Source organism: Cladosporium halotolerans, assembly GCF_011745625.1.
Source record: "Cladosporium halotolerans strain TM138-S3 chromosome Unknown Sca24, whole genome shotgun sequence".
Classification (NCBI taxonomy): Eukaryota; Fungi; Ascomycota; class Dothideomycetes; order Cladosporiales; family Cladosporiaceae; genus Cladosporium; species Cladosporium halotolerans.
Genome location: NW_027191475.1, coordinates 25050 through 50334, shown reverse-complemented (window position 1 = coordinate 50334; position 25285 = coordinate 25050). Strand labels below are relative to the sequence as shown.

At 56.6% G+C, this 25285-nt stretch overlaps 8 protein-coding genes across 8 annotated transcripts; 5 read left to right on the top strand and 3 right to left on the bottom strand.

The window, feature by feature from the left end:
- Positions 1-548: 548 nt before the first annotated feature.
- On the top strand, positions 549-2243 carry WHR41_06840 (uncharacterized protein; the record flags this gene model as incomplete). Its single annotated transcript, XM_069375445.1, has 1 exon — positions 549-2243. The coding sequence occupies one exon, from the start codon at positions 549-551 to the stop codon at positions 2241-2243; it is 1695 nt and encodes a 564-aa protein (XP_069227752.1).
- A 103-nt stretch (positions 2244-2346) lies between these two features.
- On the top strand, positions 2347-2727 carry WHR41_06839 (uncharacterized protein; the record flags this gene model as incomplete). Its single annotated transcript, XM_069375444.1, has 1 exon — positions 2347-2727. One exon carries the CDS (start codon positions 2347-2349, stop codon positions 2725-2727), a length of 381 nt encoding a protein of 126 aa, XP_069227804.1.
- Positions 2728-4883: 2156 nt separating this feature from the next.
- WHR41_06838 (uncharacterized protein) lies at positions 4884-7338 on the top strand. Its single transcript, XM_069375443.1, has 2 exons — positions 4884-6174; positions 6228-7338. The coding sequence occupies exons 1-2, from the start codon at positions 5181-5183 to the stop codon at positions 6875-6877; spliced, it is 1644 nt and encodes a 547-aa protein (XP_069227787.1). The 5' UTR covers positions 4884-5180; the 3' UTR covers positions 6878-7338.
- A 2946-nt stretch (positions 7339-10284) lies between these two features.
- Positions 10285-12048, bottom strand: WHR41_06837 (uncharacterized protein; the record flags this gene model as incomplete). The annotated part of the gene is made up of 3 exons (XM_069375442.1): positions 11209-12048; positions 10863-11154; positions 10285-10807 (listed from the first exon to the last, which is right to left on the bottom strand). Exons 1-3 carry the CDS (start codon positions 11630-11632, stop codon positions 10285-10287), a joined length of 1239 nt encoding a protein of 412 aa, XP_069227798.1. The 5' UTR covers positions 11633-12048.
- A 1264-nt stretch (positions 12049-13312) lies between these two features.
- Positions 13313-16312, top strand: WHR41_06836 (uncharacterized protein; the record flags this gene model as incomplete). The annotated part of the gene is made up of 1 exon (XM_069375441.1): positions 13313-16312. The coding sequence occupies one exon, from the start codon at positions 13313-13315 to the stop codon at positions 16310-16312; it is 3000 nt and encodes a 999-aa protein (XP_069227799.1).
- Positions 16313-17796: 1484 nt separating this feature from the next.
- WHR41_06835 (uncharacterized protein) lies at positions 17797-19359 on the bottom strand (the record flags this gene model as incomplete). The annotated part of the gene is made up of 1 exon (XM_069375440.1): positions 17797-19359. One exon carries the CDS (start codon positions 19357-19359, stop codon positions 17797-17799), a length of 1563 nt encoding a protein of 520 aa, XP_069227812.1.
- Positions 19360-22043: 2684 nt separating this feature from the next.
- WHR41_06834 (uncharacterized protein) lies at positions 22044-23630 on the top strand (the record flags this gene model as incomplete). The annotated part of the gene is made up of 1 exon (XM_069375439.1): positions 22044-23630. The coding sequence occupies one exon, from the start codon at positions 22044-22046 to the stop codon at positions 23628-23630; it is 1587 nt and encodes a 528-aa protein (XP_069227813.1).
- Positions 23631-24065: 435 nt separating this feature from the next.
- WHR41_06833 (uncharacterized protein) lies at positions 24066-25256 on the bottom strand. The gene is made up of 2 exons (XM_069375438.1): positions 24442-25256; positions 24066-24385 (listed from the first exon to the last, which is right to left on the bottom strand). The coding sequence occupies exons 1-2, from the start codon at positions 25091-25093 to the stop codon at positions 24303-24305; spliced, it is 735 nt and encodes a 244-aa protein (XP_069227816.1). The 5' UTR covers positions 25094-25256; the 3' UTR covers positions 24066-24302.
- Between the last annotated feature and the right edge of the window lie 29 nt (positions 25257-25285).

Genomic DNA, 25285 nt, shown 5'->3' with positions numbered 1-25285 from the left:
CCGACGGGAGTCGGTGCACTTGATGACCAGTCTCTGGTAGTCCCATTGTGGTACAATTCTACAGCCCAGTATCAGTTGTGCGAATAGAGAAATGGACGGATAGGAACAGCCAAAGGATCGCGTTTTTGATCGATGTGATAGGCATAAGTCCCATTCAGGAGCTCCAGCATGATGCAGCGCTTTTCGTCAACATGTTTTGGCGCGAATGTACCAATGGCGGAGGTAACGCTGAAACTGCCCTGCAAGAAGGCAAGCGACCGTACTTATTAGCATTGCTGTGGCTTCGAAAGTAGGGGCGTGATTGGGATGAAGGATCGAGGATGCCGCCGCATGACTCGCGCTGCATGTCCGTTGCCGATCTTTTGGACTTTCTTGTGAACTTTGAATCCACCATCCAAGATCCATTCAGTCCTTCCCTGCAAAACCGATCTCCACACCATATGCTGCGCCAGCTATACCATTGGAGCGCTTGCACACGGCAGAAAAATCCTCTCACCAACTTCCAAGCCAACCAACCCACCCGGACTGCCACGCGCCTCCAATCGACCATGGCGCCCAAACTGCGCGGCCGCGCATTCTACGAGTCGATCGGCTCGCCCAAATACATTGTCGCGCCCATGGTCGACCAAAGCGAGTTCGCCTGGCGGCTCCTCACACGCTCATTCATGCCCGCCGAGCAGCGAACATCAGTCCTAGCCTACTCGCCCATGATGCACGCCAAACTATTCTCAGAAAAGCCCGCCTACCGCAACGAGCACTTCAAGCCCATGAAGGGCCCCGACGGACAACCGCAGCCCGCGGACGCAGAGAAAGAGAAAGCGCTGAGCGAAGGGGCGGAGCCGCATCTGGACGGAAACCCCAAGATCGACAGGCCGCTGTTCATGCAGTTCTGCGCGAACGACCCGGATGCGCTGCTGGCGGCTGCCAAAATCGTACAGCCCCACTGCGACGCTGTGGACTTGAACTTGGGCTGCCCCCAAGGCATCGCGAAGCGAGGGAACTACGGCGCCTTCCTGCAAGAAGACTGGGACCTGATCTACCGGCTGATCAACAAGCTGCACCTGAACCTGGACATCCCCGTGACGGCGAAGATCCGCGTGCTGGAGACGCGGGAGAAGACGCTGGAGTACGCGAAGATGGTGCTCAGCGCCGGCGCGAGCATCCTCACCGTCCACGGACGACAGCGGGAGCAGAAGGGCCACTGGACGGGGCTGGCGGACTGGAGCGTGATCCGGTACCTGCGCGACAACCTGCCGGCGGAAACGGTCATGTTCGCGAACGGCAACGTGCTGCAGCACGGCGACCTGCAGAAGTGCATGGACGCCACGGGCGTCGACGGCATCATGAGCGCCGAAGGCAACCTCTACGACCCGTCCATCTTCGCGCCGCCGCCGCCCGTCGGCGAAGAAGGCAGAGAGTACTGGCGCGGCCGCAGCGGCCAGGGCGGCTACCGTGCCGACGCAGTCCTCCGCCGCTACCTCGACATCATCTACGAGCACGTCCTGAGCCAGACGCCGCCGGCCCGCGCACCGCTCTACCTCCCTTCAGACCCCGCGCCCGAACCAACACCCGCTCCCTCCACACAAGCAGAAACACGAACAGAAACAGCGACAGAAACCCTCCAAGACCCCAGCAAGCGCAAAGCGCCCGAAACCGACACCGCGCCCGCCCCCAAGAAGCAAAAACGCGGCCCCTCCGCCCCCCAGCGGGGGCGCGACGCCAACTTCAGCGCCATGCAAGCGCACCTCTTCCACATGCTGCGCGCGCTCGTGACCGAGCACACCGACGTGCGCGACGCGCTGGCGCGCTGCAAAGGCGGGGACATGGGCGCGTACGAGCACGTGCTCTCGCTCGTCGAGGGCGCCGTGCGGGCCGGGCTGCAGCACTACGCCGCGCACCCTGAGGCGTACGAGGTCGCGGAGGCGGAGGCGCTGGCGGGCGTGGGGCTTGAGGAGGAGGCGCTGAGCAGCGATGGGGCGGTGAAGAGGTGCCGGAGGCCGTTTTGGGTGTGTCAGGCGAAGGTGCGGCCGTTGCCGAGGGAGGCGATGGAGAAGGGGAGCATTCAGTTGAGTAAGAGGGATTTGGCGAAGTTGGAGGCGGGCAAGGAGCAGGCGGGGAAGGAGCAGGCGAGGGAGGTGGGGTTGCCGCCTGGGGGGAGGGCGGAGGAGGTGAAGGTTGGGGAGGGGGAGAGGAAGGAGGCTGAGAAGGTGGAAGTGCCTAAGGAGGGAATGGTTTGTGGATGAGTGAATGGGGAGGTTTAGAGGGTGACTGATCAACGAGCCACGAGCACAACAACCCAAAGAGGTGAATTGCCATGCGCCGGTTGGTTGGTTGCATGAGCCCAAGATGGCCGCCAGGGAAATGCAACAGCGCGATCGCATCGCTGCATCCAGCACTCCTCCCACGCCGACCGAAAACCAGCAATCCTCCAGCGACCCCAAACCAGCTCACCGCCGACCACGCCAGGTCACGTTCCTCACGAGACCCCCCGGTACCAAAAGCCAACCTCTCCATCAACCAGAAAGCCATACGCCCCGGCACCCCACCCACGAGCGCAACGCAGCGCAGCGCATCTCACCCTCTACACCAGTCGCACGCGTACGTACGTACACACCGCTCCCCCCTACCAGCCTCGCGCAGCGCCACGAAAAGAAAAAAGACTCCACCAGCATTTCGCAGTACGTACCCTCAGCACCTTACCTTCCCGCAAACGCAACCCAAGAATAGCAATACCGTGGTGCGTGGTACGTCAGGCGGTGGTGGCTTGCTGGCTGCGCAACAGAACTTAGGGCACGGCGGGCGCGCGAGCCGAGGAAAAAGCGCAGGCCGAGATCGGAGGCGTTGTGCTTTGCACTCTGCGTGGCGTACGTATGTATTTACTGCACTGTAGGTAGAAGAAGGAGTAGGAGAAATGGAGTGGTGGTGTTTAGGGCTGGGAGTGAGTTCTTCCTGTTTCTCTTTTTTCGGTACCTAGGTTTGGGGGGTTTGGGAGGGAGCATGCCAATGCGTGTTTCGTGGAAATACCTGTAGGAATTTGTGCCGGACGAGGCCGGGGGTTTCCCGCTGCGGCGAGGAGTACGTAGACATGCTGCTGTGCAGACAGCGTCGGTCGGAAATCTTACCTGACCTGACCTCAGCTAGGCGCTTCGCTGGCGGTGTTGTCTTTGTTATTATAGCGTGCTGCGCCAGTGGGTAGCGGCGCGTGAAGACAGCACCGCGACAACAGTCGTGGGATTTTCCGCGTGAAGAGTGGGTGGTGAGATGTCGTGGCATCATACCAAGAATTTATCTCGGGGGGCTGTTTGGGGTTGTCTAATCGGAAGGGAGAGCGGGGTGGAAGGTCGTTGTCCGGAAAGGCCGACTGTCCGACGTTGAGCACTGCGACAATTACCAAGGTACACACAAGTACATGCCACCGGGGCGCTTCACGTCATGATGTGATGTGCTATACGATGGCCTCAGGTGCGGCTGGGGGTGGGTGCGAGTGTGATGATTTTTTTGGTTGGTGATGTGATACAGGCGCCAGCTTGAAATGAAGGATAATGGATGAAAATATAGGCATCTATATCCAACGTCCTACTTGTACACAACGAAAAAGGCAATCGCCTATAAGCGCAGCACGAATGCATCCCAAGACGATCACGAAGATTGACGAGATCGGATTGGCGATCAAAGTGACACAGGAGGGAAGCAAAATTTCGCACCTCCCACAGCCTCGCAAATGATACATAAGACACTCATCCTAAGCTGACGATCATCGATGAGCCAACGGTGTTGAGCTGCATGCTCGTTTCAGGCCTCCGGCATCGCGTCAGAAAGTCCCTGCAAACGGCGAATCCAAACCTGCCCTGCGACGAGAAAGAAAAACCCTTGCACGTGAGATTTCAAGGTCGATTGGCCCGTGAGGCTGGCACAACATCGTGATCGTCAACCCTGGCCTGCCCTGCCTTGTTCTGGCCAGAAGCCGCAGCGACCGCAGACTGCACGAGCGAGGCACACGGACGGCACTCTCCAGGAGCCAGCAGGCCGGCAGTGCGTTCTTCCTCCCTCCACCGCGCACGCGGCTGAAGACCGGCATGGGGAGATTGGAGAGCCGAGTTGAGGCCGAGGGTTTTTGAGGGAGACAAATTGCGATGTGGCCGACCGGTGCGGCCGCGCGGACCGCGGCGGGCGAGTGAGTTCAGGGCCGGTCGTAACGGCGCGGTGATACTTGCTCAGTGGCGAGTGAGGGCCAGGAATAGCACACCTGTCAGGCCGCGGGTAGACGCCGCGATTGAAGATGGCAGAGGGCAGACGATGGATGGCGCAAGCATCAGAAGAGGATATCACTTCCAAGCAGAGCAGCGCGAAAAAAGGCCCAATCCACAACAAACAAAGATCATCGCGGCGCACCCCTCGATGTCCTGCAGAGTGAAACAGTGCGTGGGTGGGTACCCAAGGTGGTTACCGTGTAGTGTAGTGCTGGCGCTGGCGGTGGAGCAGGGCTGAATGCGACCGCCGTCCCAGCAGGGCAGGCCGGCAGCAAGTGGAACACGTGACGTGCGAGGCAGAAAAGAAGCGCGAGGTCAGTGAGCGAATGACGGCAGGCGCCGCGCGACGGTGAGCGTCGGGCCCGCTAACGCCGACCGGCCGACGCTTCCCTTGCCGCGGCGGCGCGCGATTGGCGGCTTGCTGCACGGGTGAAACAGCGGCGTGCTCGGGCAGCGGCGAGGGCAGCAGCAGCAGCGCGCAGGACACCCCGAGCAGCCGTGGATGACGCTGTGGGCCTCACTCGCCCGCTGCGCCCCCTGGCCTTGGCAGCAGCACCCCAGCGACTGTGCCGCGCTGTGTGGCAGCCAGCAGCCAGCACGCTCAGGCCGCCGCCGTCGCACCCTCCGCATTCTCGCTGCCTCGCATCTCCAAACATCCACCACCCACTCCACACCCGCCTCATACACCTCCCGCACAACACCCATCATCGCACCCAGATCACGACCGTCGCTCGCTACCGACATCTCGACGCCCGGCTCTGAGGAAGAACCACCCCCGACCGCCCGACCGATCGCTCTCCCGCGGCCGCCCACGCTTGGTGTCACGACCACGACTCGACCCGCCGTCAGTGACGCTCCCAGCGCCTGACAACTCTCGCCGTCGCATCTTCCGACAGCGAAGACACACTTCACAGCTCGCTCGCGCGTTCCATGGCCGCTCAGCAGTACGGTGCAATGGGTAGCAGGCCTACCCTCAAGACCGAGAACTTCGACATGGACTCCTTCTTCGACTTCAACCAGGGCGGCACCCAGCCCTCGCCCATCAACCCGTCATCCTCTCGCCCCGATGCTACTCCCCAGGCCGCAAACCAGGACTGGAACTCCCTCTCGCCCTTCGACCAGCCCGAGGAGCGCCAGCACTTCAACGGACCTAGCCACGACTACACCCAGTACAAGCAGCAGGTCGGCCTCCCTCTCGGAAGCATCCAGAGCATGCCCATGCAGCCCCAGATGATGGATGGCTTCAACTCTGGAATCGACATGAACATGGAGGCTGGCTTCGGCAATGGCTGGTCTTCTGGCATCGACATCGACTCTGAGATGGGCATGGACTTCAACCAGCCCCAGCAGACCGCCATGCCGCCGCCCATGTTTTTCCCGGCCAACGGTAACGACGCTTCCTCTGCCAACTTTGTCAACCCGACCACCCTCGGTGGCCAAGAAGAGCCTCCTAGCAACGTTGGACGCCTTTGGCCTGGCATGCACTCTCAGCAGGCGCAGCAGCTTGCCATGCAAAAGGCAGCCCAAACCCAGGCTATGCAACAGCGTCAGATGAAGCTGCAGGCGCAGCAACAGCAGTACCGCCAAGCCGCCAATGCAGCCCAAAGCCAGAGCCAAGGCTCGTCCGCTCAGCAGCAAAGCCATGGCAATGGCAAGCGACCTTCGCACGCCACCGAACCGCATGTCGAGGAGTCCATCTCGCGTCTTCTCAACCAGATGCGCAACAACAGCACCGCTGCTTCTGACGATGCTGGTTCGCCCGACAACCTCCTTCCCCAGATCGCTAGGATGAGGAAGGACGAGGAGGAGATGGACGAGGACGAGCGCCTGCTCGCTTCCGAAGAGGGCAAGAAGCTCTCCAGCAAGGAACGTCGCCAGCTCAGAAACAAGGTCTCTGCTCGTGCCTTCCGCTCTAGGAGAAAGGGTATGTCTTTACTGTGTATCACATTTTCCCGACCACATACTAACTTTTCGTAGAATACATTGGTCAGCTTGAAGGCGAGATTGCTCTCAAGACCCAGGATGCCAACAACCTCCGCAACGAGAACAACGCTCTCCTTCAGGAGAACGAGCGTTACCGTGGCCTCATTGAGACTCTCCTTCGCCACCCGGCCTTCACCCCTTTCCTCAATGATCTCAGCGCCGACCCGTCTTCTCTCGGTCTTTCTCAACTCCAGCAGAAGGTCCAGCCTACACCCGCACCTCAGCAGCCCACCCCTCAACAGCAGCAACCCCAGCCTCAGCAGCACCAAGCTCCTCAGGCCCCTCAGGAGGATGTGAAGCCCGAGTTCCTCAACTTCGACGCCTCCCAACTTCAGATCCCCCAGCAGCAGTCCCAGGCAACCCCGACCCCAAACGCCCAGCCGCAGAACAACGAGCGCGTTGGCCTCGCCATGATCCCTGAAGGCGACTTCAGCAAACTCAACATCAACGGCATGCAGCAACCCATGAACTTCAACTACCAAAGCGTCAACGCCTTCGCCGTCACTGATCTGCCCACGGGACCCAGCCCAACCGACCTGCTTGCCTCGAACTACTCCGCCTCGCCTGCCTCATTCAACTGCTCCTCCGACCTGAACGTCCTGCTCTCCAAGCTCGACAGCTCCGCCAGGCGAGTGAACGCATGATCGAGCCGAGCGTGCAGTGGCTCTCACCCTCTCCTTCCTCTTGTCACCAAAACCACACTTGCGCCTCTGCTTTGTTTTGAAAGGGACCTTGTTTCACATGTTTGGGATACTACGCTCAGCGCGAGCAAAATCGGCACCACGGATACGGCAACCATTTCCTCTTTCCATTCTCCCCATCACATCTTGAAGGAACAACTGGGAAAGGGCGTTTTTTGTTGACGGAAAGCTTTTGCTTCTTCTGTTTCTCATTAGGCATCGAGGCGTTGTGAGAACTAGAGATAACGGATTGCATTGTTTTGTTTTTTTTTTATTTACTTGCCCTTTATATGTGTTCAATCTTTGCTACGGTACTACTTGCTTGCACCAATGTCATTCCGTTCCGTTCTGTTCACCAGGTTTTACTTCGGACCCTAATAGTATTTCCTCAACTGTGACCAGGCGACCACGCTCCCGACTCGTCAACACCCTTCTTCACTCCACGAAACCCGTCTCTGTAGGCTGCCGCTGCGCTCTCGTTTTTCGATCACGCCATCTCCGCTCGCCCACGCTCGAAACTCTCGCTATCTACCTTAGCTAGCTACGCTTTCATTCCAAATCCCTAGCGCGTTCGCTCGCAACTTTACTTGTACGGCACTGCGCTGCCGGCAAGCAAGCAAGCAGAGTTAAGGTCTGTCCCGCGGATGCGAAGCGGAGTGGAGTGGAGTGGAGTGATGAGGCAGTGCAGTGCTGCTTGCTTGCTCGCTCCGCGGGTTGCGCGCGGTGGCTTATGATTTGTCGCTCTTTGATTTCTTGCCGTTCGCTAAGGTATTGTTTCTGATCATGCTCTGACGGCGGCGACGGCATGCGATGGTGGGGTGGGGATGAGGGTTGTGGCTTTGATGGAGCTGGGTTTGCTACCTTATGCTCTTGGGATAGTCGAGGGGGCGGTTTCGAGGGACGGGAGGTTGGGTGGGTGGGTGTGGAGGATTTGTGTTTGGAAGGGAAGTGAGGAAGGGGACTTCTGCTTGTGTATAGGTATCGTGGATCGCAACATTCCTGGCATTGGACGTCGTGTGATTACTGGCGATGGTCGAGGCTCGTTCGTGCCTTTGATTACTAGGTGACAACGTAGTGACCAAGTACTCTCGGTCAGGTGCGTTATCATCGCAAAAATGGTTGTTCGCACGGGAATAAACGGTACTCTGGCATTGGCACAACAGCGCCCTGGACTATAGCGGACGACGCTCGTCATGCGAAAATGATATATCGCTCAAAAGCAACATCACGTGACACAAGAGCGAAACTTCACTGTTCACAAACACGCCCGCAGCTAGCGGCGGCTTCAGCCGGACTAATCAGCACTCTGTTTTGATGTTTCTCACTCAGACGACTTTCAGATAGCGAACTCCGACGTTGACGGTACCTAGCTGCGCTCGCCTGCGTCGGTTTGGAGAGAGAGCTCCTATCTAGAATTCACTGACACCGCCCGTAGCTAGCGGCGGATTCAGCCGAGCCAATCGAAGCTGGGCATTTGCATCTCACGATCATGCTGTTTTGACACGGTAGCAGAATCCGAGGGCAATGGCTGCTGTGCACTTTTATGTACGTCTGTATTCGCTTCACGGAGACACATGATACGCTCTGGGACATAAATCTCACGAGAGATGAGACTACCGCTAGTGGCGTACGTCGCTGAGCCAGTAATAGGTAATTCAATGGCGCTTCAGAGTTGAAGTAGATGGGCAGATACAGAAGCATCGGCGTTTGTCACGTGATGTTGAACAATTCACTGACACAGCCCGGAGCTAGCGCCGGGTCTATCCGAGCGAATCAGCGCTCAGAGTCAGCTGACTGGACAGCACCTTTTCACCCAAAGCCTGTGCGATTATTCTGGTTCGTGATATTGAATTTTCAGGAACTCTCATGTCTTCTTCTCAATGCATGCAACATGTGACCGTCTCAGCTATTTGTGACGACCCGATGGCCGGGTCGAATAGATAAAGAGGGCACACATGGATCGATGAGCACAGGATGACCTTCGAGCGGCCACATCTCACGATACTGAGTTCGTGACCCGTGCCACCGTATCGCTGCAGGTTGGATGCAGGTACTACAGGACATGCTTTGCGGCTTCCACAGTATTTTCTGAGAGCAATGTAGGATGCAGAGAGAACAAGAGCAGAACGCAAAACGCCGCTCGAAGCAATATCTCTCTTGAGACTGCTTGACGATCTGCGACGGAGGGATCTCGATACGATTTTCTATCCATCAGCGGAGCTTCACGTCAGACTTCATACTCGGTCTCGCAAGATCATTAAGTGTGCCTGATCTCAGCACGAATGAAAGCACTTCCGTCAACGGATCGCTGGAGCGAGAGTCTCCCGTGCCAAGCGGTACAACTCCGCAAGCTGTTCGTAATTATATGCGAAAGGGCGTGCGTAGTTTGGGGGTAGTGCCGGAAGGAGGGATGATCTACCATTGTGATATTCACCGCCGGACCAGTGGTACGCCTCTCCGGCCTCTTAAAGGAAGACCTGTTTCTGCGTGGCAAGTCCGTACCTCACCCACCCAGCCGATGGATATGAACGAGATGGGTACGTCGCATGCCATGCTCTTTCCACTGATGAAACGTTGCAGCGCGCGTCCGGGACCGGATTTAATGCATGCGTGTTGATGTTTTTCACTAGATCGCTGCCGTGACGAGTTTGAAGCGGCATTGCGGTCGAACGCAGGAGCCGGTCTTGAAGAACAGGCACCTTAGCATCACGGAGGAAAGAAATCAGACAGCGCGCAAGGGAGTTTCAGCGGAATCCTTGAATTCTCTGCTGTGAGCACATCGCCTCGTGAGACGACATGATGTCGAATAAGCATAAAAACAAAACAGAGCAGCCCATAAAAACAACCCGATGTCTTGCGCCATGCGTGAGCCTTTCGGCCGCTCCTGAGTGGAAAAAACCAAACCCAACGGTAATCCTGTCCCCACGTCCTCTTCCTCCTCGCGATTTTAGAAATATCATGCGTCACTGCAGGATCGTCGGACACCATGCCCTCCGTTTCTTTTCCCTGGTCGTGTCGAGCGCTGCCGTAAACGCCGTGCCAAACCTGACAATGTATGTACAAAAGATTCCTTCTTTCTTTCCTTCGCGTTGTTGCTTTGAGCTGCTCTCTCTGCTCGTGCCGTCTTCCATCGTGATGCTGTGTATCCGATGGTGGACATGATTTCCATACCGGATGCTCGGCAGGTGGCGCTGCGCCTGCTGTGGCCAGTGTGGTATTCTGCGGCGCCACGGATCGCAACCCGTAAAATGGCAAAGCGTTCTTCGGCGTTGCGCTGGCGACGTCGACGATGTTGTATCCGCGAAGTCATCCAGAGCGCCTCGACGAGAGCCCGCTCTCTCGCAATTCCAGATCTGATCTCCCCAGATCGTCTACATCCTCACCTTCCCATTGCCGCCATTCATCAGGCCCTTCTGACCCTGCCGGCCGTTCCCATCCTCCTCATCCGAATCCTCCGCCAAATCGCCCAAGTTGTTCGCCTCAACATCATAGCTATGCATCATATGCTCCCCGGACGTCGCGCGCGGGCCCCTCGTAGCCGGACTTCTCAGGCCCCAGCTCAAACTGCGCCTGTGGCCCTCGTCGCCGCTGCGCCGGCTCTGCATGCTCAGGCGCGTCTGGAGGCCCGTCAGCCCGTCCGTGGGTATGCCGTCGACCTCGCTGTAGCGGCCACGCGCCTCGTCGCCGGAGCCGTTGCCCTGGCGGATGCCGAGCTTTTCGCCATCGGGGTCCTCGCGCGACAGGTTGAGCAGGTAGACGCCGGCGAAGATGGTCAGGAAGCCGCAGAGGAGGGAGATCGTGTTGCTTGTGTCGACGGTGTTGAAGCCTTGGAAGAGGATGAAGGAGGCGACGAGGGTGAAGGTGGTGAAGGTTACGTAGTAGAGGGGGTTGACGCTGGGAGGAACTGTCAGTTTTTGATTTTGCGTGCGACGCTCGCTCTTCAACTAACATATTTGTGGAGAATTGACTGAGCGCTTTGTTGAAGTAGTTCATCTGAGTGAGAATGCAGACGACGACTACGATCGCGAAGACGTAAGTACTCGGGTGCGAGAATTGATTGTTTCCGGCGAGGGTGAGCTTGAGCGCAATGCCGAAGCCTTTGATCGCCATGATGGAAATGCTGCCGACGGTCGAACAGATGGAGAGGTAAACCATAGGATTGCGCTTGCCGTACACTGGCGAGATCTTGTAGATCATCACAAATGCGAAGATGGCGACAAGCGCGCAGTAGATCATAAAACCTGGCTTGTAGTCAGCAATTGTCCCTCATGCTCCAGCTATTGCAGCCGCCATACCAGGATTCAGAGCGTGAGCAAGCAGCTCGTCGATGTTCTCCAATGGGTCATCCGGAGGCGCATGCAGCACAATGACCACACTGCCGATCAAGCAGATTGCGCAACCAACTCTTCCTAATATACCCAGCTGCTCTCCCAAGAAATAGCTGCCTAGCACCGCGCCAATAAGCACGCTCAGCGCGCCTAAAGGCGTGACCAGGATTGCAGGCGCGAAGGCGTAAGCGCTGAAGTTGCAGATCTCGCCGATGACCATAGTGACAATTCCAAGCCACCAGATGGGGTTCTTGAGGTAGGCGAAGCCGTCGCCTTCGAAGCCATGGTGTTCGGCGGCCGAGTTGAGGCCCTTCTTTGTGATAACGAAGCTGGCGCCGATGCCGATCGTCGAGCAGACGGCGAGCAGGAGGCCGATGTATTTGTCCTCCATGGCGCACGTGTGCTATGTGATTTCCGCGCAACGGAGTCTATCACGCGCGAGGCGTCCCAGTCCGAGGGTCGAGGATGTTCGAGGTCAGACGGGGAGTTGGATGTTGAGCGGCCGGCGCTATTGAGGGCTTGTCATACTCGGGGGGCTGCTGGGAATCAGATGATGGCGCCGGCGGCGAGAAAGAGCGTGGCGGAGATGAGGAGGATAGTCGCGCGGGGAGTTGCGCACGGTTCGGGGTAGTGTTGAGTGGGAAATGGCATGAGACGTGGTCGCGACGGGCCAGCCAGGGATAGATAATCAACGGCGACGGGCGCGCACGCGCTGTCGCTCGCTCGTTGCGTGGCTTTGTGGAGCTTAGCCCAAACCTCTTTGCCGCCGCTTGAGGCGAAGCCGAGGACATCGCAGGTTGCCTTACAGAAAGAACATGGTATAGACGTGGCTATTACTATATTTCTGAACAGTTCCTGTATTCATTCAATAGCTACAGACATCCAATATGTTCCAACCCGCTTTCGTGGTCACCACCGTCCCCGTCTTCGGCCTTCCAAAAGCAACACGGGATGCTCCGCCGGGATGCCAGGAATAGCCCTCGACCCCGATCTGCAGGTACAAGGCGCGAGATCAGTTCGCCAAGTTCGAATTTCATCCCTGAAGGTCTGGAGCGCCCGTGAACCTTCGTACATGTACTCCGTGACATTAAGCGCTCTCTCCTCGTAAGGATGACTGTAAGAGGCCGCCATCGTCTGCAGTACGAAATCGTCCGTCTGACGTGCACTCGGTCGTCTCGAGCTACGAAACGGTCGCGTCCATCGACGTTGAATCGAACCGCCCGCGGCCGATGCAACAGAAACTATGCCGTTTCGAGACTTCGATACAAATTTGGAGCCTGCACCGTGGTTGGTGCGCTGCTTTGACATGGTTTCCAAGACGTCGTAGAGGTTCTTCTATGTACGTGTGCTCGGGACTAGCAATGATCGCTGCCTCCGAATGCGCTGATCGCTCGGAAAGTCATGTTTCTTTGGCGGCGCATGTGCCGCTGCTTCACCGATTGAACAGGCACGTGAGGTGGTTTGTGTAACTGATCAAAGAAGAAAATAACCGAAAATGCACATCCGGGTGTGTATGTTGCCGATGGAATCGTGAATGCACTGCAGTTCGAATTTCGTTGCAGCCTTTGCCTTCATTGAATTCAAGGTACGATTCATTTGAAAGGCATAAAACAGACATCCTCATGGAAACGCGTCCGTAGACATTCGGACTCGATAATCCAAACGAGTACGCGACTTTTCAAGTCGTCATGGAAGGTCATTGCCCCTTTGATAACATTTGTCTTCCCCTTTGCTGGTTTGGTGGGGGAGGGAGTGAATTTACCTGAAAGCGGACAGCTGGCCTGCGTCATGTCCCTCGAGAAAGTCCGCATCGGTGGTCCAACGCTTCAAAGCTCTCAGCCCGTGGGCAAGAAGACACATTGCAACATCACTGCCACCGCCCCTGGTGAAACGACTCACAGATTGCTGCCTTGGGCTGTCAGGTCGCGACCTTTTTCTTTTACCCACAGTTGAAGCAAAGTCTCTAAGGGACTCAATGCTGCACTAGAATCCGCCCCAAAGCCTTCCGCGAAGCGCTACACCGCCGACCCTACACTTACTTCCAAAGGATCAGCACACTACACACCACATCATGGCGCCGGTCACGGGCCGCCAGCGGACGATGTCACCCTGGAACATCGTCCTCGCATTACTGTTCTTCTTCACATCCTCCGCATCAGCCGCCGTGCTCGGTCTCGACTTCGGAACTCTCAACCTCAAAGCATCCCTGGTCAAACCCGGCATTCCCCTTGAAATTGTCCTCACGAAAGACTCGAAGCGCAAAGAAGCTGCCGCGGTAGCCTTCAAGCCCACCCGCGACTCATCCAACAATGTCATCGCCGAGCTCGGAACTTTCCCTGAGCGCGCATATGGAGGCGACGCGCTGGCGCTGCAGGGCAGGATGCCCGGCGAGGTCTTCCCGAACCTGAAGCCCCTTCTCGGTCTGCCTTGGAACGGAGAGCAGAGCGAGACCGTCCAGGGCTACAAGAGCCGGTATCCCGCTGTGCAGGTCACGCAGGATGGAAAGCTGGGAACGACGGTTTTCAAGAGCGGCGCGTTCAACGAGAAGGAAGAGCCTTGGAGCGTGGAGGAGTTGCTCGCGATGGAGCTGAGCAATGTCAAAGGCAACGCGGAGGGCATGGCGGGTAACGCGGTTGAGGATGCCGTGATTACTGTCCCTGCTTTCTACACGGCGGACGAGAAGAGGGCCGTCGAGAAGGCGGCGGAGCTCGCTGGATTGAACGTCATGGGTCTGATTTCGGATGGTCTCGCTGTTGGATTGGACTACGCGAAGAGCAGGACTTTCCCCACTGTGAACGATGGAGGCAAGCCTGAGCAGCACGTCGTCTTTGACATGGGCGCTGGCTCGACCACAGCGACTGTTCTGAGGTTCCAATCAAGGAAAGTCAAGGACGTTGGCAAGTACAACAAGACTGTACAGGAGGTGGCTGTACTGGGCACGGGCTGGGACAGGACTATGGGAGGTGACAGCTTCAACCAGCTGATTGTGGATGACTACATTCACAAGTTCCTGACCAAGCCGGTCATGAAGAGCCGCGGTATCCAGGCTGAGGAGATTGGCAAGAATGGACGTCTGATGGGCCGCGTTTGGAAGGACGCTGAGAAGGCTAGGCACGTCTTGAGCGCCAACTCCGACACCCACAGCTTCTTCGAGGAGCTGCTGCCCGAAATCGACTTCAAGACCAAGCTTACTCGCGCGGACTTCGAGGCTCTCGCGTCTGACTACGCCGACCGCGTTGCTACTCCGCTCAAGGACGCTCTCGCCGCCGCTAAGCTGACCATCGATGACATCGACAGCGTCATCCTCCACGGCGGTGCCGTTCGCACCCCGTTTGTGCAGCGTAAGCTCGAAGAGTACATCGGCAAGGGCGAGAAGCTCCGCAGCAATGTCAACGCTGATGAGAGTGCCGTCTTTGGTGCGGCTTTCAAGGCCGCCGGTCTCTCTCCCAGCTTTAAGGTCAAGGAGATCCGCGATTCTGATGTCGCCGGCTACCCTGCAGGCATCACTTTCAAGGATGCTGGCAAGGATAGGAGGCAGAGTCTGTTCACTGCCACCAGCCCTGTGGGCAACGGCGCGAGCACTAAGCAGGTCAGCTTCAAGAACAAGGACGACTTCGATTTCGGCCTGTACCAGCATATCGGCGAGCTTGACCAGGCTATCGCTAAAATTCAGACCACGAACCTGACCGCATCTGTTGCCGCGCTTAAGGACCGCTTCGGCTGCGAGAAGGACGACGTGAGCACCAAGTTCAGCGTAAGGCTTAGCGCCATTGATGGAATCCCTGAGGTCGTCCAGGGTAGCGTTAGCTGTGAGACTGATCAAGCCGCCAAGGGTGGCAGCGTCGGCGACAGCGTCAAGGGCTGGCTCGGGTTCGGCAAGAAGAACGAACAGGAGCCGCTCCAGGGCGAGGATGGCACCGAGACCACCGAGGAAGTCGAGGCTAGCAGCGCGACCTCGACCACAACGGAGTCAGCCTCGTCTTCTGCTTCTGCATCCTCGTCGGCAGCCCCGGAGAAGCCGAAGAAGCGCACCGAATCGATCAACGTCGCTTTCACCACCGCGACTCAGGGCCTTCCCCAGCCCGCACCTGAAGAGACCAAGCGTATGCGTGACCGCCTCGCTGCTTTCGACAAGAGCGACAAGGCTCGCTTCGCCCGCGAGGAGGCTCTCAATGTCCTCGAGAGCTTCACTTACTACGTGCGCGACTTCCTCGACAACTCCGACTACAGCCCTGTCAGCACTGCTGCGCAGCGTGAAGAAGTCTCTAAGCTCTTGACTGAGACTAGGGATTGGATGGAGGAGCCGAAGGAGATGGCCAAGGCCACCGAGAAGGTCTTCAAGGACCGCCTGAGCGCTCTGAAGAAGCTCGTCGAGCCCATCAAGCAGCGTAGAAGCGAGAACGAAGGCCGAGAAGGCAAGGTCAGCGCTCTCAGGGAATCTCTGGAGCAGACTAACAAGCTCATGGAAACCGTCCGCGAGCAAGTCCAGAAGGCCGAAGAGGAGGCATCCAAGAGTGCGTCCTCAGCGGCCTCTGCCACCACCGCCTCTCCCGACTCGGACGGTCTCGAAGACGAGGAGGAAACCTCCACAACCTCATCCGCGAAGGCATCCACCACCCCGGCCGCCTTCAGCCCCTACACGAACGAAGATCTTACTTCCATCAGCAAAATCCACTCCGAAGTCTCCGCCTGGCTCGACGAGAAGACCACCGCGCAGAACAAGCTTAGGCCCCACGAGGACCCCGTCCTCACCATCAAGGACCTCGAGGCCAAGGCTTCGCGACTCAGCGACGCGATGCTCGAGCTGGTCCAGAAGAAGATCCGTCAGCCCAAGTCCTCGTCGAGCAGCAAGAAGGCTAAGAGCAAAACAAGCAAGGCCGGCAAGAAGGGCAAGTCCACCTCGACCTCTTCCGCCGATGAAGCGGAGACGCCTGCGCCTGAGGCGGAGCAGAGCGGGCCGAAGATCGTGAAGATGGAGCCCGGCGAGGACGGCGAGATGCCGAGCGAGGAGGAGATTCTGAGAAAGGTCAAGGAGGCAATGGGTGAGCAGGGGGGGCACGATGAATTGTAGTTCTGCATTGCAGGGGATGGGATTGTTTGTCCTATGGATAGATGAATCTTAGTTGTTTAGTTGCATGTATATGACCCAATGGATTCCCTTGTATGTTTATATTGTCTTGCCATCGCTCGTGTACGTCTGTTCTTCATCAATGGTATTTTGTCTACACAAGGAGTCCGGGCCTGCGGGAAGTTGTTCATCTGAGTTTTATCCCTTGAGGGCGTCAGCAGAGATCGCGATACATCGCTTACAGTGTGAGGCTCGCATGATAGTCGTCAAATGGTCATACGTTCTGCGATCAATGTGACTGTCATGATATCTAGGTTTCCACCTTTAATAGTCTACATCGAGCTTCTCAGTCGAATACCGCTCATTTGACCGCCATCGTCAAGCCAACAGCGTTGATAAACTTGCGAGAAATATAAAGAGTCGTCGATACGATCGATGGTGAAGTCATTGAAATGGTATAACATCGAAGGCAGTGTTGGACGAGAAAGGGAGCAGCACTTCACTGCTGTCGTTCACGCAAAAGCCGGGACAGCTGGATTGCGAGTGAAGACACACTTGACCTTCACGTGTATTGAACTCCACGCGCTCCTTCCTTCTTCACTGCGTGGACGTGACAGTGTCGCGTTGTGGCAAAGTCATATCTTTCAAATGCCGGCTCCTGACTTTCTCAACCGCACCACTATCTCTCATCACACCTTTTCTCCTCAAGCTCATACCATCAACAACAATGTCTTCCCTCGACGTTATCACCACTATCCAGCCCGAGGAGTTGTGGTTGGCGACCACCCTGGAGCGCATCGTGGCCATGGACGGACCCCAGGCCGTCGCTCTCGTCCCTCGCCTCCGCGACCTCCTGGCTGAGGAGCTCGAGGCCTGGAAGGAGTACCTCACAGACGCGCAGGCCGACTCCTACTCCGCCATCCTCCACGACGCCACCCAGGAGGACGCCGATATCGAAGCGCTCGTTTTCAGAGCAGTTAACCACATCGAGGTGACCACTCGCACCCGCATGGAAGTGCTCAACGAGATGTACCAGAGTCAAAGCCGTGACAGGGTACACGAGAGCATCAACAACCTCTCTAACAGCGGGCGACTCTTCAACCACACCACTGGCACCTATGGCGGGGTGCCCCTCAATCAAGCCATCGAAGAACCGGCCAATCAGATCTTCATGGAGCTCGAGCGCACGCTATCCGCGATGGAGGACGAGAGGACAGAATCGATGGAAGCTTTGCTGGACACAACCTCCGACAGAATCATGGAGCATTGGAGCAAGGAGCAGGTCGTGGATCTCGCGACGAAGATGGATGATTTCGGGATCGATATGAAGCCTGTTTTGCGGACTGAGGATGATGAATGGTAGGGCTTGAATAGGCTTGTCTTCGGTGGGAGGGCCATGGCGATGAGCAGCTGCCAAAGGGATCATAGTTACAAAGTGAAGTGTGCCCGGCGAGATGGTCATTGAATCATATTCTCATGTTTGCCGTCTACTCACCATCGCTTTCCTCACTACTTAGGTCACTGAACCCCTCTTCGTACTCCTCCGCTACCCCCGACAGGCCATCGTAGACCGCCTCCCTCTCATCAACTCCGTATGCGACTCTTGCGAAACCAGCCATGTCCCGTACGTGTTTTGCAACCTTAGTAGATGTGGCAAGAGATGCAGTCACAGCAATCTTATCCAGATTCCCAGGTAATTGGAAGATCTTTGGTGAAGATGATAGGATGGGATAGAGTAGTGATGTTTGACGAATAGTACGTCGGGCACCCGGAGCAAAACGGTCGCGGGATGTGAGATTCGCTTCCTGTATCTCGAGTGATGAATTCCAAGGACCTCGAGCGGACTCAAATTTCGTGAAGATTTTGGGGCGGCTGGAAGGCGCTTGTCTACCCACAGGCCGGGGGACTTCGGGGAGGAAATCGATCACTGGACTCTTGTCCTCCTCCGATGCACCACGCGCCGAGCCATTTGCCAGACGCACATCATGCGCTGTATCTGCGGCGGCGCCGCCGCTCAGGTTTGCTGGGTTGTCGAATGATAGCGTAGCGTCAACGATCGGGCGCCTCCCGTCGCCCCCGAGTGTCATCTCGAGCTCATCCAAGCGAGCCTGACCCTGCTCATCGTCTTTTAGGCGAGCTGGTAGCGTCAGGGTCTCCACAACCGCTGCTTGTAAGGCCGATGTATGCCAGCGACTGCTAGCATCCACCGTCAAAGTGGACGGGAGGCGATCTGGCAAGGTCGACACCGGTATGTAGAGGCTGGAGTGTGGTACGACGGAATGCATCGATTGCGCAGCGTTCGATACTTGGAGCATCCTTCTGTCCCTCGTTGTGCTCTTGCCCTCTTCCAAACCAAACACCCACCGCGGACATTTGCCCAGTTCGTCTGCCACGCGCTCCATGTACCGCGCAGTGAAGCCTCCCCACGCATCATCTGTGCTTGAAAAGATCTGCAAGCCTTGAAATTGATCGCATTCTTCCAGAAATAGGCGAAGGTCTCGGTCCAGCAGATCGTGCTCACGATCCAGGCTGGCGAAGAGTTCTTCGCCGGTGGCAAATCGCTCAAAAGGCATTAATGAGCTGTTGACTTCATACTCATGCAGTTGAACGATACTCTTTGGGTGATAAAAGACGTGGTTGTAGTCGGACCAGAATCTTACACTCTCCGTTGTGAGACTCGGTAGTTCTGAGCCGGCGTCCAGTGCTTGCTGATAGGGGCTGGGCTCAATCCTCGGCAAACGCATCTGTGTCGCAGTTCTTCCCCATGTGTTTTGCTGTAATGGGTCGCCTTCTTGCTGAATCTCGTAGAGCGCATTTTCGCGGCGCAAAGTACCGAAAGCTCCCTTGAGGTCGTAGAGCAGAGTGCGTGGGGTGTACGTATCGGAACCATCGGGTGCTAGCCCAGGGCGGAATGAAATATCGTGGTTGATGGGAGACGCCTCTGCTGAAGGATCGTCGGAGTAAGTGAAATAGGATTCCTGGGTGTTCCAGTAGTGAGTGCCAAGGTAATTGGCCTGCTGGCCGAACTGGAGTGTGATGATTTCATGCATTCTCAAAAGGCCTTTTTTCCAAAGTTACGGATGTTCATTAATCATGCAGAACTCTGTGGACCATTGTTCATCCTGTTGAAACGGTGATATGATGGTTAGCGAGGTCGTGATGTCTTGATGTCAAAGCGTGAGGTCCAGCGACGCGCTGTTTCTCGAAGTTCGGAAAAATTGCACCAGTGGCCGACCTTCAGCTTCCTTCACAGTCACTCACAACTATCACGTCCAACACTTTGACGAATACAACCCATATCACTAGGAACATCTGGCTTCATCATACTGTGACTCGCAAATACTATTGCGCCGAGGCATCCGTCCAGTGCCACCCAGACTACTGTAAGCTAATCCTCGTACCCGCACACTCACTGGGAGAACCGCCGCAACTTCTGGGCTTGGGTCACATCTCCGTCAATTCGATCAATGCAGCGAATTCAATGAATGTCTTTGCGCAGGGCGGTATTGTTACAATCCAAGCCAAAGAAATAGATAGAGGATACGCCATTGGTTGCGACGAGGGTACAGCCACTACAAGATGGCTGCACGTGCTATGGACTCGGCAAGATCAGGATCTCACAGACATCCATCTATGCGTCATGTTGTTCGCGGTTGCCATTCGTCGATCCGAAGCAGGCATCCGGACAAAACACACGTTCAGTGGCCAACAAGAGGCATGAGTTGGCTGTTGGGCGGATCGCGGCTGACAGTGAAGCTTTCGCTGTTCGTACGCAGTAAGCTCATGATCTGAAACGGCGAGGCACCTTTTGACTTCATGATGACCATGGGAAGAAGCCTGGCAGCTGCGGCTTGAAACTTGACGTAAGCAGTGTGCTCAACGGAATTGTAGATGCTTATGACACTCAGCCAGTGAAGCTGAGTCTAAAGCTGATGGGTTGTTGCGTCTGATAGCGAATCGTGAGCAGTCGGGACTATGCTGCTTTGCGGTCTGCTTACAAGCAAGCCGTTCGAACGAAGATTACCATGCGCCATTGCATTTGCACATCGCGCCATCGCTATTGCTTGGAGTTCTCAACATATTAATTGTTCTTGCCTAGGGGGAAGCGATCGCCTCATTGGGCATTACTCTCTGGGTCGGGATCAGAACTGTACCATCGCCGATGTCCCCACGTCTAGAAAGTACCACGACTCGCTAAATTGTGCTGGCGATTGGCACCGAGGGCCATTGAAGTGTGTTAGAGTTTCTGTCCCCTGCCCATCGTGCGGGGCTGCGATGCAAGCTCTTCAACCACATAAGCACATACAGTAACAGCTCCGAGCTCTGGGACAGCTTACCTTCCCATAGCAGGCAGGTTCAATTTGCAGCTGCGAAAATCACCCAAGAATTCGACGCGAATTGTTGGATCATAGCGAACCTTCACGAGTTCATTGCAAAATACGGATTTGGAATGCCATGCCGGATCGCAAGCCGCGGGCCTGATCGGTTGCATCCGGATATTATTCTGGTAGTCTGGGGAAACGCACCGATGGCTTCCTCGCGACAACTAGCGTGATTGGCTTCCTTGGTCTCGTGTTCCTGCAGCCAGACGAGCGGGCGAACAACCGACCAACCCCGGGACCTGCAGCTGCCAGGGAACCTTGCGAGCAGTTACTCTCGGCAACCGCTTCCTAGGTTTGCGTGAGCGACGCGCAAGGGCGGCTCGCTGGTAAGCACTTTGACAACCTTTGCCAGCTCTCGGATGGCAAGCATCTAGCATGAAGTGACAACGTCCTCAGAGACGGGTGCTGAGCGTTGTACAGTAGTCTTCACCCACAAGGCGAAGGCCAACGGCGTCTATGTATCGGTCGGCGCCAGAAGGTGAACGGTCCACTGCGATCTGCGGAGCTGTCCGATTACTATTCCTGACCACCTCTCCGCTCGATTCAACGCGCTAGTTTCTGGGGTTTTGCGGGTTTTGCGGATGCCCCGGCGGGCCTTGTGCCTTCGGCTCTGGCGAGAAAACGTCGGCCTCCACTTTGCGCTTTCTCTTCTTTCGGAAACGAGATGCTGGGCGATCAGGTCACACGAGCGCGCGTGTCTAGGGGCGAGGCGCCTACACCGTGCTCTTGCCAGCCACCGTGACAGAGTAACGGCGAATTCGCTGGACAACAAACCTTTTTTCGAGCTGTAAATCCTTCCATTGCATGGTCTCTCATGGCGACCATCGAAGCCAGACCTTTCCTGTTCCTGGCTGGTGGCCTTGACCTGCGCCCGTCTCCCAAGCACCAGCCCCCAAGCAACAGCCTGCCCGTTTGTGGAACGATGGCTTTCGAACCCTGTTCTCTCGTCCCGCTGGGCCGCTTGACCGGGATAGCTTCCTGGGTGGCCTTAGTTGTTGACCTAACTTCATTCCTGACAAAGCGATTGGCTCGACCAATGCAGCAGCGTTTCTCGCTATTGAACCCTACAGCCTACCACGTCACGTTTCTAGGTACCTTTGCCTTCCCGCCTATACGTTGCATTGTTGTACACGCGGGCTGGGACGTGCATTAGCTTGACGTGATGGTGTTCGAGAGGGAAGCTCTCGAAAGATATATCAAGGTCGCCTGCAAGGCAGGTTGGTCAGTGAGAAATTACCCGCCTCACTTTGATTCGAGACTCTTTCGTTACGGTCTCATTTACTCTCGCTCTTCTGAATCATCGTGGGACTTGATCCAAAACGATCACGTGCCCGACACTTACGCATAAGCATATGATGCTTTCAAAGGTTGCCATCCTCAGCCTGGCGGCGGTGGCCGTTGCAATTGCCGGTGACGACCACGGTGCGCCGCCTTCCTACGATGATAAGCCTGCTGGTTACGGCGGTGGGAACTCTTGGGGAGAGAAACCGCAAGGCTACGGTGAAAAGACTACCTCCGTCGAACCTCCGAAGTACTCCTCCAAGGATGGCTACGAGCCTTCGCTCCCCGTCGAGCCAACCGCTCCCGTTCCTTATACCTCTACCACTCCGGTGATTTACACCCACCCGATCGAGCCGACCACCTCGTCCTCGATCAGCGTGCCTGTTGAGCCTGAGAAGCCGACCGAGTACCCCAGCAAGCCATGGAAGCCCTCTGAGTACCCGAGCGAGCCCACCAAGCCCGTCGAGCCTGAGAAGCCGACCGAGTACCCCAGCAAGCCTTCCAAGCCTGTCGAGCCCACCAAGCCCGTCGAGCCTGAGAAGCCGACCGAGTACCCTAGCAAGCCATGGAAGCCCTCTGAGTACCCGAGTGAGCCCACCAAGCCCGTCGAGCCTGAGAAGCCGACCGAGTACCCCAGCAAGCCTTCCAAGCCTGTCGAGCCCACCAAGCCTGTCGAGCCCACCAAGCCCGTCGAGCCTGAGAAGCCGACCGAGTACCCAACCAAGCCTGTCGAGCCTACGAAGCCCGTCGAGCCTACAAAACCCGTCGAGCCTACCAAGCCCGTCAAGCCTACCAAGCCCGTCAAGCCTACCAAGCCCGTCGAGCCTACTCACCCGGTGCCTTACCCAAGCCCAAATAGCACCACTCCCATCCCAGTGGCACCAACTAGCCCTCCTGAGCACACCACCGTCACTATCGACACTACTGTGTACACGACCTACTGCCCGGCCACCTCGGTCATCACATCCGGCACTGAGGAGAAAACCTCGACATACATGACCTACTCCACTCTCACCTCGACCTACTCCACTGCTGTCAGTGTCACCAAGACCAAGCCCGAGGAGACTACGCCGGTAGCGCCTGTCATGCCCGAGGCCCCGACCCAGGCTCCTCCCGCTCCTGAAGCGCCTCCCGTCTACCCTCCTGCGCCTGAGGCTCCTCCCGCCCCGGAGACTCCCAAATCTCCCGAGGCCCCGCCTGCTGCTCCTCCTGCGCCCGAGACTCCCAAGTCGCCGGAAGCCCCTCCCGCGCCAGAAGCCCCCCCTGCCGCCCCTCCTGCGCCCGAGACTCCCAAGTCGCCGGAAGCCCCTCCTGCGCCAGAAGCCCCCCCTGCCGCCCCTCCTGCGCCGGAGGCCCCGACTGCAGCTCCGCCTGCACCGTCAACCCCTGTTTCTCCCGAGGCACCGCCGGCTCCTGAGCAGTCCTCTTATGCCACTCCTGTCGCTCCCGTCCCGACGACCATGGCGTCCAGTCCTGTCCCGAGCGCTCCCGCAGCCACCCCTGAGGCTCCCTTCCCAGCTGGCAACGAGACCTCACCCGTGGGTCCGAGTGGTACCACTCCTGCTGCACCCGCAGAGCAGACTGTCAACGCTGGTGTGGCCAAGTCCGCTCCGATCGCGCTCATTGTCTGTGCCATCGGCATGGCCGCTTTCTTCTAGACTGATCACCTAGTCGACAAAGAAGCGTGACAGATTCGGATTTGCTGTATGCCATGGCAACAACTTGACCTTTTTTTTTTTTTTTTTTTTTTTTTTACATGTACGAACGCCAGCGAAGGCTCCCGAGGCTGTGAATAATCTTCTTCTGGATGGACAGATGCCTTACGAAATTAGGACCTTGTAATGACCATGAAGGGCAGCCCGAGCGTTAGTTAACAAGTCTCGACGACATCACGATCATTAACGGAAACGGAAATATGAGAATCGAAAATCGGAAATCGGAAAATGAACGCAACAGGCCAATGGTCTATGTATGGAGGACAAGTACGTTACTGTAGTCTTTGTAGAACAAATCAATGAGAATCCTGCAAATTATATCACTCGCCATTGCCACTTGCAGGACGATTCGCGATGCCAGAAGGTGAGAGGCGCACGTATTCACTCGTGCAGTACGACCGGCGTTGAAGCCATGTTCAATTACGTGTATTATGATTAAGTCTACAGTGTATTGGGTCTCCCACTGACCCTAACAATGTCTTGGTGTAGGCTTCTCTAGAAACTCCTTGCTACCATTTATGCAGTCCATTTTGCTTTCTCACGCCAACAGCATTAAAGACAGATTTTGCCATCAGACACAAGCCAGCCCACGCTCCTGTAATCCTTGCCGATGTTCTATTTCGACTTCTTAGAGGATTCCAGACGCTGCGAAAGTGCCACGGCGTCTGCTGATCGCATAATGCTCTGGTAAATCAATGCTAGAGACAAACGTTAGCACACCAATTCGTTCCTTGGTTAGAGAAGATTTACGCACCACCGGGGATGATGATCCAAATGGCGTTCATAAAGACGAAGTAGAAATAGAAATAGAATGCCTCCGGTCTAGAGTAACTGATGCCGTTGACGATATGCTCGAAAGCCGCAGTACCATAGTACAGGACATCGCCGTAGAACTGGCCCATGCTCACCAGCAACTGGAGAGGAAACCTCATGGGGTGACGCAGCACAACCAGCGCGGCTACGAGCAGGCAGCCAGGGCCCCAAGCAGCTGCGGTGATGCTCTCCATGCACAGCACGAAAGCGTTCTGGGTCAAGTAGCGGCTGTCCGAGAACGCATATTCTTTCCACATTTGCCCAATGTATGTCTGGTGTGCGCCGATGTCCAGGAAATTGACGACGTAGTAGCCTTCGAAGAAAATATGGATTGCGCCGGAGAGCACGAACCACATGACAGTGAGGAGCTCGATATTGGAAAGGGTTGGTTGATAACGCTTGGAGACCACGTGAGTGGCGGTGAAAAGGACGGTGCAGGCTCCGAAGAAAGCGCTGAGGAGGATGGGTACGCTTGTCACATTCGCGAGATAGCCAGGAACGGTAGCGCCCAGAGGATAGTAAGGCTGCGGCGGATTGGTGAGAAGGTCCGATGCATTTTTTGCAATGTCCAGTGGAATATCCATTGTGCTCATGGTGATGTTGGTGTGAAAGTGAGTGTCGGGGTCGATGGTGTCAGAAAAGTGCAGACTCGTGATAGGGCGGACCACGCAAAGTCAGGTACTGCAGTTCTCACCGTGCGGCGTATACACTGCGGAGTTCTGCTATTATAGAGCGAGCGTCAACGCGTTAAGTCTTGATGTTCGAGCTCGTAAACATTGATGACG

Excerpts from the sequence above, each read along its gene's own strand:
- WHR41_06838 (XM_069375443.1), top strand. The coding sequence starts at position 5,181 with ATGGCCGCTCAGCAGTACGGTGCAATGGGTAGCAGGCCTACCCTCAAG. Across the intron at positions 6,175-6,227 it reads CTTCCGCTCTAGGAGAAAGG|AATACATTGGTCAGCTTGAA; the intron begins GTATGTCTTTAC and ends AACTTTTCGTAG.
- WHR41_06833 (XM_069375438.1), bottom strand. The coding sequence starts at position 25,093 with ATGAGCACAATGGATATTCCACTGGACATTGCAAAAAATGCATCGGAC. Across the intron at positions 24,386-24,441 it reads TTGGATCATCATCCCCGGTG|CATTGATTTACCAGAGCATT; the intron begins GTGCGTAAATCT and ends GTTTGTCTCTAG.